The sequence below is a fragment of the Argentina anserina genome, chromosome 7, assembly GCF_933775445.1.
Source record: "Argentina anserina chromosome 7, drPotAnse1.1, whole genome shotgun sequence".
Lineage (NCBI taxonomy): Eukaryota > Viridiplantae > Streptophyta > Magnoliopsida > Rosales > Rosaceae > Argentina > Argentina anserina.
Genome location: NC_065878.1, coordinates 9,680,172 through 9,692,070, shown reverse-complemented (window position 1 = coordinate 9,692,070; position 11,899 = coordinate 9,680,172). Strand labels below are relative to the sequence as shown.

Sequence of the window (11,899 nt, the reverse complement as noted above, 5' to 3'; positions counted from 1 at the left end):
GGTGGGGGAAGATGTCACGTCCCGTTTTTGGGAGTGTCAATCGTGGGCGTCGCTGGTTAAATGAACATCAGGCATAAGTGTGATTGCTCCAAGATAACAAGTGTGAGAGATATATGACTGCTCCTTCTGAAGGGTTCAGGTAGGCTGACCCGGTTCAGTGTGGGGAGCTTGTCGCTAGTCGGGGACTTAACGTCGAAGATGGGAGTTGGCCGCCTTACACATAGGTTGGGGTCTGGAGCCGATCCCCTGATGAGCCCAAGGCAAGGCGAAACCAGTGCATTGCCCCGTTGAATAAGGCTGGCTCCATGAGAATGGAGCGCCACATGGACCAAGTGTGACAGCCGAATGGCTAGGTCCGTGACAGGTGGCTGGGTACATAAAGGGAGTTGGGTGTATTTCTCCAAGTTATACATAAGAAGGGTATTATTGGAAAGTTGGTGGGTGTAGTTAGTACTTATAAGGGTGTAGAAAGCTTGCTGGGTTTATTAAGAAATTTGCTGGTACATTTAACAGTACCATGATTTTATTGTAGTAAAGATATATCTATAAGTTTTTTTTTTAAATTTTATTAACCCACCCCTTGGACGGTAAAAAGTAAAATAAGCTCAAATAGACTGACTGCTCGCATCTACCAAAACAGACGAGGAGGGAAGAAGAAGAAGACCAACACTTCGCACCAGCGAAATGGAGCTACCGAAACGTCGTCGTTCGCCGCGATCCGCACTTTAACCTGCACCGCTCACTCACTCCTCTTCTGAGCTTCTGAGGGAGCTCTCGTTATCAAGATCTGAATTCCACAGATATTTAGAGTCAACCGGAAATGTTGCCGCGCAGACTATCCGCCATTTTTTCCGGCCTCGGGTCCACCACCACCGCCAAGACTGTAGCCACCGAGCTCCAGCCCACTCTCAAGGTCCAGACCGACCGCGAAGTCTACCGCCCCGGCGATCAAATCGTCATCACCGTCGAGATTTCCAACCCTAGCAGCAGCCGGAATGACGACGACGCGGCGTATTCTCTGCTGATCGAGCGGCTAGGGTTTGAGATTAAGGGGATTGAGAAGCTGGACTCGCAGTGGTTCGCGACGCAGAAGGCTGTGCCTGGATCCAAGCAGAGAAGAGGTAAGCTTGATGAATTGAAATGTCATATTGATGATTTGGTTCAATGTGGCTTGGAAATTGGAATTTATTTTGCAATGTTTGTTGTCTCTTTTTGTTACATGAGACGTTTAGGTGAATATGTGTTCATGGAGGCCTCGACTTCGGCCCTGGTGACCAATCAAATAGTTTCGCCGGGCGCCACGAGATCATGTGAGTTGCATTTGTGATTTCAATGCTTTTTCGTTGCGTAAATTAAGATGATTTTGTTAAGTAGGCTTGATTTGTAGGTATTAGGATGTTAATTGACTTGAAGGGAGTCTGTTTAGTAGGATGTAGTAGTGTTTTTGTTGCCAAAAATGTCGAGGATTGTTCATTTTAGGAAAAGTAGAAAGGGAAGGAGAGTGGTGGTGGTAATATGAGCTACAGTATGGAGGCAGATTTTCTTTGTGCTTTATTGCTGACAAAGAAATGTTTTGTCTGCAAAAGCAAACTTCAGAGCTAGCCAGAGAGAAACTCTTTTGCTCTTAGAGTGAGAGCTAGGTTCTTGAAGATGAGGTCATACAGGTTCTGCAGAAGCTTCAGAATGGACAAAGATTAAGGCGGGGGCTGATCGGTAGCTCAGTTTGATGCTAAGTCCATGAAGCTGGTTGAATATGATATCAAGTGGGAGCTTTGACTGGGAGGCATGCTTGTTCAGAGGAGGGAGACTCAAAATGCTGGAGAAGGCATGATCACCGTTGAGGTATCCACTGTTTTGCAGTGGCATGACATCTCCGTCGAACCCACTTCTACTTTCAGGGAATTAAAAATAATACTGTCTTTGGTGACTGGTATGGAAGTAAGAGAGTGAACGCTGTTTGTACAAAGGAAAAGAGAGAGACGATCGTGAATACCTACACATGGTTGGTGTTAGAGACAAAGACAAGGTGATGGTGTTGCTCCAAGATCCAGCTATGAAGGAGATGAAGCACATGCTTCATGGAAGCAACATTGCAACTCATACTTGCAGTCGCACCATTAGTGTCTGATCGACCTAGTATCATCAACAATGACTTAATATTTTAGCATTGATGGAAATCATTTAATCCCCTCAATCAATTATTAACAATCGGAATTAAGCTTGTATGGCTAATAGCTAGTAACTTTGATGTGTCGCTTTGTTGGTTCTCCTAGCCTTGTAATATTTAAATGGTTAATGCCATTCTTTACTTCAGAACAAAATGGTGAAATGAGCCTGGTTAGTTGATTATAACATTATAGGAATCAATTCAGCTGCGTCTTTGCCTTTTCATTTCCAAGGGAGGTTGATGATGGAGTTTGTAGCTTGCTTCTCGAAAGATAGAGATTCAGGTTGGAAATGTATAAGATTCTAATAGTAGTCTCTACATTCTGCAGATGTCATACAAGCATTGCTGCCAAGCATTATACCACCATCTTACAAGGGTGCAACCATCCGTTATATGTACTATGTTCGAAGTACAATGTCTGGACAATGGCCGATACTTGAGAATGCCCATTCTCGTGGAGAATCAGTTAAAGATTTTCCAGAAATGGTACGTCTTCTTGATCTTTTCTTGGTGGACCTGTCTTGAATTCGTGTCATGTATGATAGAACTATGCTCTGAGTTTGATGTCCATCAATTTTATCCTTAGGTTGTAGGAAAGTTTTACTCGTATTTTCTCCTAATTAATAAAAAATGGGTTGCCAATCATTCTGGTCTTGCTGTGCAGTATTCAATAAATATATGGACTTCATTAAATTCACCTGCTGAGTAATGCGTTAGTTGAAAGACACTTGCACTAACTTACATGCTAGCTTATGAACTTTAAAGCTTTTCTTAAAGATGTGATATATTCTCATTTAGATTTTTGAGCCTCATGAACTTTAATCATTCAGGAAGCTCGTACTCCATTACAAGTATGGGTGACTCAAAAGACAAGTGGCTTGGGAACAGAAGAGGGTCTTAGTGATGGTTAGTATTCAATCTGTTTACTTTTATTTAAAATATATTTTAACCTAGGACCTGTAAGCTTGTATAAGGCAATGGTTGTCGCATAAATATGGCTCTTTGTGTTCATCATTCTCTGTGGAGTTTATACTTTCAGCATGATAATTTATCTGTTTTAAGGCCTATCTCTGAAGCTTCATTCACTAAATCATTTGGCTGAACAAGAACTTTTGGGACCTATTCACATGTATCATATGACTTATAACAGAACAAATTTTTTTTTGCTCATTCTCATATACCAGAACCATTTGCATATAGTTTAGTAATTTCATCATAACTTTATGGTTTGATTAGCCTAAATATAACCGCGTTGTTAGGCATCAAGCTCGACTGATGTCGTAGAATTGTGTATTCTTTGCATAGTATTATGATCATAATAAACCATCCATTAATGGCCTTTTTCTTTCCTAAAGCTCTATAGAACCCCTAGATATATTTGATGACAAAATGAAGCTATTATCAGCAATCGGAATTGTCCACCTACTGATGGGCTACATTCATGTTTAGTAAATAGTGGCTGTTCCATTGAGATTTTAACCATCCTTCAACTGCTTCTAAAGGCAACAAACATGTGAAGACCTTATGTGCCTGGATATACCAAACAATAAAACAGTATCTTACCCATGCTTTATAGCTTATGTTTCTTATACTTTTAGCAGCCGATTTAGGTTAGCACATAAATGAGGTGTTTCCTTTTATTTCTAAGTTGTTAATATGCGAGTGTTTCTATTATATCACATGATACTTAGTAGTTGTAAAATGGGATTGTTTAGGCTTATAGATTTGATGCTGCCCATATAAAGCTTGTATATTATCAACTCAAGAATTAATCGAATGTTCCAGATTGAAAGCTTGATCACTAAAACGTAGTTGAACTCAGTTTAGTTCTAGAAACAGATTGAATTCACCTACTTTGACTTGATACTTCATTTAGTTCTGTGGGGTTGTTTTGTGTTGGCTGTCATTTGGGTGCCTTGGATGGAAAGAGATAAAAGGATTTCTTAAAGATTGAAGAGCTGTAGTGTTAGAGAAACTTTGGCTTAAGAAAAAATACCTGGTAGCTTTATGGGTTTCTATTTTAGTGAAAATTAAAAGATTAAGGGAATTCTTTATTTATGCAATTTAGTAAAGGCTCACTTTCTTTGGAAGTCTTATCTGCTTCAATGAAGAATTTGCAGCTCTGCTCTGTCTTGTCTTTGGTGTTTTTTAATTCCTCATTGCTTTTGAAATTCTTGTCCAGTTCTACTGTATTGCTGTGGTGATTGATCAAAAATTTATCTGTAAACGATCAAAGCCTTGTGCATTGTTAGATGCAAACAGAGACCTGCACATAGATCTTGGTACCTATTTACATTGATCCTTCATATGCACTCCACAGAAAAAAAGAATGATTTCAATTTTGAACTAATTTATTCTTAAAAAATTGCAAGACTAATGAATAGAAAAGCCATTAGATCAATCCTATCAACGATATTGATAAATAGTTGATAAGTAGTATATCCACCCAAGGGATTAGTGTCTCCTATACATGTCGTTTGTCCTGCGGCTGGCCAATCATTTCCTTTCTTAGTATGAATGTAAAAGTCAAAGCTAAGCTTATCAGTCTATAGACTGATATAAGAAAAAGTCTGGGTTTTGTTATCCTTAATGCTTGCTTACAGTTCTATTTTAGCTGTGTAAAGTGTGTATCCAGAAGTACATCTTTTGTATCTACAACAAAGTTATTTTATATTTTTGGTATTCAATTTCTAAGAGATGTACTCATTCTGATCGATATAACTTGAGAAATTTATATTTTTCATAATAGATGCTCTTCTTAAGTTTTTTTGGCTCTTAGTTTCCTTATAATATAGCTCAGAAAAGCCGTCTCATTGTCTTTGGTATCATAATTTATAGGGTGAAGGGGAGGTGGACAGGAGAAGAATATGGAATATGTACTTTTGGCTTTCATAAGAAGTTTAATATAACACATTTGTATTTTAAAATCAGCAGACTTTGTAGTTTCATCATGTTTCTAATTCTGGAATAGTTTTGTTCATTTTATTCCACGTATGTACAAAATATTTTAAATGTGTTTGTCTATTATGTTTTCAGGCATTGTTCCTTCAGCAACCATGCAAATTGATATGTATTGGAAAGAGATGGATGGCGATTCTGAATGGGTAGGCTTTTATTCTTCCTCTTGATTTCTGTGTTACTAGGAATTGTGTTTTCACCCTTACGGTTCTTGAGTTAGTAATGAGTTTTGATAAGCTAAAACAAATTTCTCTTTCAGGTGAGAGCAAATGATATATATGATGGGATTGAGGATGGCTATGAAAGCTCAAGGGATGAGATCTCATCTGTTTCGTCTTACAATCCTATGAAAGAACACATGAACAGAACATTTGGAAGTTCATTATCATTGCAATCAGTAAGGTCTTCAAACAAGGATGCATATCCTGAAGGAGAACGCACAAGTCTATCTTCAAATTTGGCACTTCCACTGCTCTCAGCCTCTGAAGTCATGTACGATCCTGGTGGTGAGTAATGTGGCCAAGAAAGTTTTCAAGTAGCTTTATGTATTGAACTTTTTGTTCCAAAATGGTTTCGTTGTGTTTACATCCATGGGGCTGAGTTATTGTGATAGGTTTCTCTTGCTGTCATTGCATTAATTATTATGGCAATTTCTTGATCAATAAGAATCTTGTTTTTCTCTTTAATTTACAGTGAGGAGTAGCTATTAAGTCACACTGTTATCTTTTTTTTTTAGCAGATCTTCAATTGTCCAAGAATTCCTCCACCGCTGTTGGCTCCCCAAGCAAGCAGCAGAAACTTACGAAGTCCCTACCTTCAGAAGATGAAGCTAGAGCATCTACTTCACCAGTAGCACCAGCTGCTGAAAGCTTAGCATGTACATCAATTTTCATATTATACTGTTATACTTTTGTGGTTTCGATTTGTGTACCAACTCCTGGCAAACTTACTTTCTGCAAATATTGTCTGCAGCAGAGGGCTTTATTCGAGGGAGGTCTTATAATATCCGGCTGGATGACAAAGTTCTACTTAGATTTTCTCCAAAAAATTCTGATTCTAACTATTACTTCAGTGATATGGTAATGTCATTTTCTTAGTGTTTTCTATTCTGCTTGTCTAGCATCAAATATGTTTTTTGTTTGTTGTATTGACTTTGAATATCAACATCTCTCCTTGGATATAGATTGGTGGAACTCTTACCTTCTTTCATGAAGAAGGAGCTAGAAGATGCCTTGAGGTAGTGATATCAAAGCAATCGAGATATCGTTTACTGTGATCATACATTTATATAGTCATTGCTAACTTTTTCTCCATGGGATGACTCTTTTTCAGGTTTCTATAACACTGGAGACTTCCGAAACTATTTGTCGGCGATATGTCCATCCATCTCGGAAAAACTCCCCTACAATTACAAAGGTAGGACATTTTGATTTCAAGATGTTGGTTGAATATTTATTTATTTATTTAGTTGTCAAATAGTCCAAAACAGGAGGCGGTTAATCACAGACCAGAGTGTTGTATTATAAATGGTTTGGGGCCCTTTTCCAAATTCAGTTGTTATGGCAGTTACAGGCAGTGGGTAGATCATGAACCCTAGCAAACTATGAACATACGTATGGGACACAGGACTACATGAAAATGAAAGATGATAAAATGGGTGTATTAGTAAGTAAGGAATGATAAATGCATGCTAAAGATCATTAAACCTGTAAGAAATTTAGTGTCATTGGACATTGGAGGAACAGGTGACCAGAAGTTAATTGAAGATATACACAAAGCTTTCAAAATTGAAAAGGGTGAGGTTATGGAACATCTGGAGTGTTGGCTGGAGTTTCTAGTAATGTATCAATAGAAATTGAAGAGAGCTACAGGGAGCAGAGGGGAAGGCTTTGCGGGTTAGATCCTGTTCACAGAAATTTCATTTATTGATAATTTTCGTACCGGAGACTGGTATACGACTGTAGGGAAGGCTAGAACAATTCATATATTTCGTCATAGTTGTTTGGTAGTATTTAGTTCCCTAGAGATGTCATCCTCTTTGGCATTTTTTCTGTAACCAATTATTTTTAAGAATACATCCTTTCTCATGCTAAAAAGCTAAAAGACTTTGAAGTGGCAAGGCTATTTTTCTTTGATGTCAGCTTAAAACAATGTTTTATTTGGGTCTTTTTATTCTAGAGTTATTAGCTGACTTTTACTAGCTCGACTAATTAGGACCCAGATCTCTTATATGGGCCAAGGGGATCTGTAGCAATCGGCAAAATTGCCAAAATACACTCTAAATTTGGCTGAAATTGTTAATTTGCACTCCGAATTTGCATTTGATTCAATTTACCTCATAACTTGGTAAAAATTGCCGTTTTGCACCCCATCCGTTAAATTTAACTGTTTCTATTCAATTTTGCATCACATGTCATGCACATGAGGGGTAATGCTGTCATTTTTATTTGTATTTTTCTTAAAAAATAAAAATATTCTTTAAAAGGAGGATTATTTTTTTAATCATATTATTTATTTACATTTTTTTTCTACATACTTAACCCTACTTTGAATTATATATTCAACATACCCACTCATTCAAATATAGTGTGTTGTGTATATATATATATATATATATATATTTATATGTACACATTTAGTTTTAATTTTCTATGTATTTATTTATATTTTTCTAATATCTTTTAACAAACCATATCACGTAACATAATAAATATATAAATCAATAACATGTTTCGAAAAAAAACAAAAAAACATAGCAGCAAGTGTTTCTTTTAAGTAATTTTATTAATTTATTTCATTATTAAATATGAATAAATATATAATGACATGTGACTTAAAATTAGATGGAAAACATTAAATTTAACGGATGCAAATCGGTAATTTTTACCAAGTTTAGGAAGTAAATTGACTTAAATGCAAGTTCGGGGTGCAAACTGACAATTATGGCTAAGTTTAGGGTGCAAATTGGCTTTTTTTCCATAGCAATCTGTATGCTCTAGACATTCTTTTAAACCTTGTAATCAGTTCAATTATTACATTTGACCTGACACCATACAGATACCATGATCAAGGAACATACAAAGAAAACCACCATTAACTATGCATCGGCCTTTTATAAATACCACCTCTCTTACCCATAAGAGCCGATCATGTTTTTCAACTTGCACCTAAATAAAGAAGAGTTGATCCACCTTATTCCTGCTCTTTATGAGCTGTATCTGGGCTTCAATTTGCCAGAGGGTCAAGTGAGGCAGAGTTGATGGAGATCAGATGTAATGATGTAGACTTGTTGGCCTTTTTGAAATGCTTGAAAGGACAAAGAGAGAATAATTAGAAGAGGCAGCAATTATTTAGATTTGCTAATCTTCTAGTTTCTACATAATTTTCATATGTCTTCTGGATGTTTCATTTAAGATGCATGTTTATAGTTTTCTAAGCCATTTCTTTTGGATCTTTAATGATTTGACTATTAAAATTTCCTAGAAGCTGTTTATATGGGTATCAAGTTTGTTTCTGGTTCATTCGAGAGCTCTAGATAAGGTCCACTACTTATTGCTGGACATGGTGAATGAGATTGTTGAGTAATTTGTGAAATTTCAAGAACCCTGGTACGATTATAAGAGCTACGATGTATTGCTAGATATGGTTAATAAGATTGTTGAGTAATTTCAGAGATTAAAAGAACCGTGGTGCGAAGTGTGATTATATGAACCCTTCTGGTGTAATTCCAGACACTATATACCCTTCTCTTCAATCCCCGTCTCATTAACCTGAACTCATTTCCCAAAGAACCTTTGTCACCCTTTTAAGACCATTAAAACAAAATAACCCCACGGTTGTCCTCATCCAGTGTAGGGTTCTTTAATTTATTACTTTTCTGCTTCTTTTTGTTGTAAAATTTTCTGTCAGTCGCATGAACTAGATTGGATCTGATTATGAAGCGGTGTAGTAATCATTTGGCATGTTTGTTTTTACATTGCTTCAATGTATTAATCCTAAATTATTTAATTGCTCATTGTGATGATGGAAAGCCAAGTAATTATTGAGTAAATTCAGGAATAAAGTAAATATTTTATGCAAAAATGAAATATTTGAGCCTCTGGGGTGTAATGTATCAATTATAGGAGGCTAATGGCTTTTCACAAGTCATTTCAATGCTTTACCTATCTCCCGTGTGTCATATGTCTTGTTATCTTTTGTAGGTTCAGAGTGATCACTACGAGGTTGTTGCCGATTTAGTGCAGACAAGTTTTCTCTTTTCCATTCCTATGGATGGGCCCATGTCTTTTTCCACTCCTCATGTATCTATAAAATGGGTGCTTCGGTTTGAATTTTTTACCACTCCAAAGAATGTTGACTGGACCAGGTAAGAAAAATGTAGCATCATTTATAAGCTTCTTCATAACCAAACTTTAATGTGCTAGAGGTTTATTTATCACAAGAAGTTCTGGTTTGGAGTTTAGCCTGATACATAATTTCTCTATTACTCGGGGGTATACACCTATAAAAAGTTTGTGTGTCGATCACAGATTTCTAATGATCCTAGTTCAGCTGTTCCTGATATCCTTTATTTTCTGACGATGGTGATCTTTTAATATCCAGGTATGATCATCCTCTTCTTGTAGAGGGAAGAGACAAATGTGAGTGGATTCTTCCAATCGTTGTCCATGCACCTCCAGGTGTGGGACCTAATGGTCAGTCGCGAAATGAGAAGTCTCTCCTCGGAACTGTTGGTGCATAATTCGGAGGTTGACAAATATCTGTAAGTTAAATAAGTGTAAATAGTGGGTTTTTTTTTTTTCAAATATATATGATCCGGATCCAGCTTTGTTATAATATCCCATCGCCCTTCCTCTATGCAGGTTGACATAATGAGTTGCCCAAACACCAAGCCTCAATTTCAAATTGTGGATCAGCCCCTAGTAGCAATCTGGGCTTTGTGGCTACACAGTTATCCTGTTCATCTGGAAAAAAAATTCCAGCTGACTGCTGAAAGGAAGCTTGAAGGACGAGGATGTGGACTGGTAGATGCTACTCTAGGTTTATACAGCAAATGTGTAAGCTTTACTGACCGATATTTGTTAATTTAATTTCCCGTAATTTTGTGGTGGTCAAACGGGTTGTACATTCTGTGAAGATAGGTTATTTATCGAAACAAAGAGAAAGGAAAATATTCTACAAAACAGCCTCGATACAGTATTGGGCAATTCTGTAACATTGTAGCCGGGTATTCAAATTATCATATGCAGTCAGGATACATGGTTTCCTCTTCCAATGTTTGACATAATGGTTTCCTATTCAAATTCCAGTTGTTAACATAACGGTTTCTAACTCTTGGTATCTTTTTGATTGAACTCTGAAAACTCATTTCCCGGCATAAATATACGATGGAGTGGACCTACAGCATGAAATCTGAGAGGTCTGAGGACTGAGGGTTTTCAGATGAAATTGGAGTCATGGAATAAGAGAGAATGAGAGATCATTTTGCCAGGTTGCAAGAATACGGTTTCTATGGGACGTGCTCACCCCTTCAATTAAACTTGAGTGACGGAACACGCACGAGATGCAAGAGAGGGTTCAAATGCAAGAGGGGGTTCAAGCCCCGGCGGGCAAGGTTCGGATGGAATACATGCATATATAGTTTACATTTGCAACCATACCCGACACAGTAGTGTTATTGCTACACAAAGTGCGTCCCCAAATTTTTCTAAGTTTTTTAACCGTTATCATTTAACTTCGCAATTAACTAAAGATAATTTGAAGATAAATTTGTTGGAGCATTCACTATATACACATTCCCCATTCTCTCTTTAAGATACTAGACTCGTGACCGTGCGATGCACGTGTTATTTATAAATCGTATCCGTCTATCACATCGGTTATTTGTTAATTGAAGAACGCCAGTCATTTGTAATGTTTTTTGTTAAAGGATAATCTTTTTATATAGTAATGTTTGATACGAAAGGTATTTTAGGCTTTATAATAATAGAGATTAATGTTTTTTTTTGTCTTCCAGTTTTAACTCTCCTTGATATATTTTAATTTGGTAAATCACTTTTTACATGGGCAACATAATTATAGTAGGAGAAGCTTTAAATACACACCCATAAACTCTTGATACACACCCCAATTATTCAATAACATTTTGCATGTATGTTGAATGATCAAAATATGTGCATGTAATAATTTAGAAAATTAAAAACAAATTAAATTATCAAAACTAAGAATTTATTTTTTAGAAACAATTAAAATAAGAAAATTTACAGGGAAATTTAAATTACTATATATTTTGATGGAAAATTAAGCGGGAGATTCAAACAATCAATTCATTCCTTAATTTTCACCGAAAAAGATCATTTTGATGCAGGATGAAATATTTGTGTATTATTGAATGATATGGGGGCCTATATATAGGCATTACAAAAACCACAATCCCGTAGGATTCGGAGTCCTAATCTATTACGGAGATGTTAATCTATCTCCTAACAGGAAACCTATTAGGCTAAGACACACACAAGGGTAGAATAGTAATTCTCCCAGAACACTCCCCCTTGTGTTGCATGGCGCACAACGTTGCCTCGGTAAAAACCTTGTCAAGCAAAACAAAAACCTCTTAGGTAAAACAAAAAGCTTGATCGAAGGGAAAAAGAGCACAACACACCAACTACTTAAAGATCTTAACATGTGATGTAGACTCCCCCTGAAGTCTACCAAACTCTAAAGTTCCAATAAACGACGCATGCCAATGCTCTTCACATGTTTCACAAAATTAGA

The 11,899-nt window shown here is 36.7% G+C and overlaps 1 protein-coding gene across 3 annotated transcripts; it reads left to right on the top strand.

Annotated features, from left to right (window-relative positions):
• Positions 1–655: 655 nt before the first annotated feature.
• LOC126802693 (uncharacterized) lies at positions 656–10,392 on the top strand. Of its 3 annotated transcripts, none has more exons than XM_050530360.1 (13): positions 656–1,121; positions 1,233–1,310; positions 2,496–2,653; positions 2,998–3,073; positions 5,204–5,271; positions 5,385–5,631; positions 5,865–6,002; positions 6,098–6,204; positions 6,309–6,362; positions 6,458–6,541; positions 9,328–9,491; positions 9,728–9,887; positions 9,988–10,392. In XM_050530360.1, the coding sequence occupies exons 1-12, from the start codon at positions 821–823 to the stop codon at positions 9,864–9,866; spliced, it is 1,614 nt and encodes a 537-aa protein (XP_050386317.1). In that variant the 5' UTR covers positions 656–820; the 3' UTR covers positions 9,867–9,887; positions 9,988–10,392. The 3 variants fall into 3 exon arrangements, with proteins under 3 accessions (XP_050386317.1, XP_050386316.1, XP_050386318.1); XM_050530359.1 differs by having other exon boundaries at positions 5,862–6,002; XM_050530361.1 differs by having other exon boundaries at positions 1,002–1,121; positions 1,225–1,310; positions 5,862–6,002.
• The last annotated feature ends 1,507 nt before the right edge of the window (positions 10,393–11,899 follow it).

Bases quoted from the DNA above. Each gene is read 5' to 3' on its own strand.
- LOC126802693 (XM_050530359.1), top strand. From the start codon at position 821: ATGTTGCCGCGCAGACTATCCGCCATTTTTTCCGGCCTCGGGTCCACC. The intron at 2,654-2,997 runs GTACGTCTTCTT...TTAATCATTCAG, and splicing joins TTAAAGATTTTCCAGAAATG to GAAGCTCGTACTCCATTACA. The intron at 3,074-5,203 runs GTTAGTATTCAA...TTATGTTTTCAG, and splicing joins AGAAGAGGGTCTTAGTGATG to GCATTGTTCCTTCAGCAACC.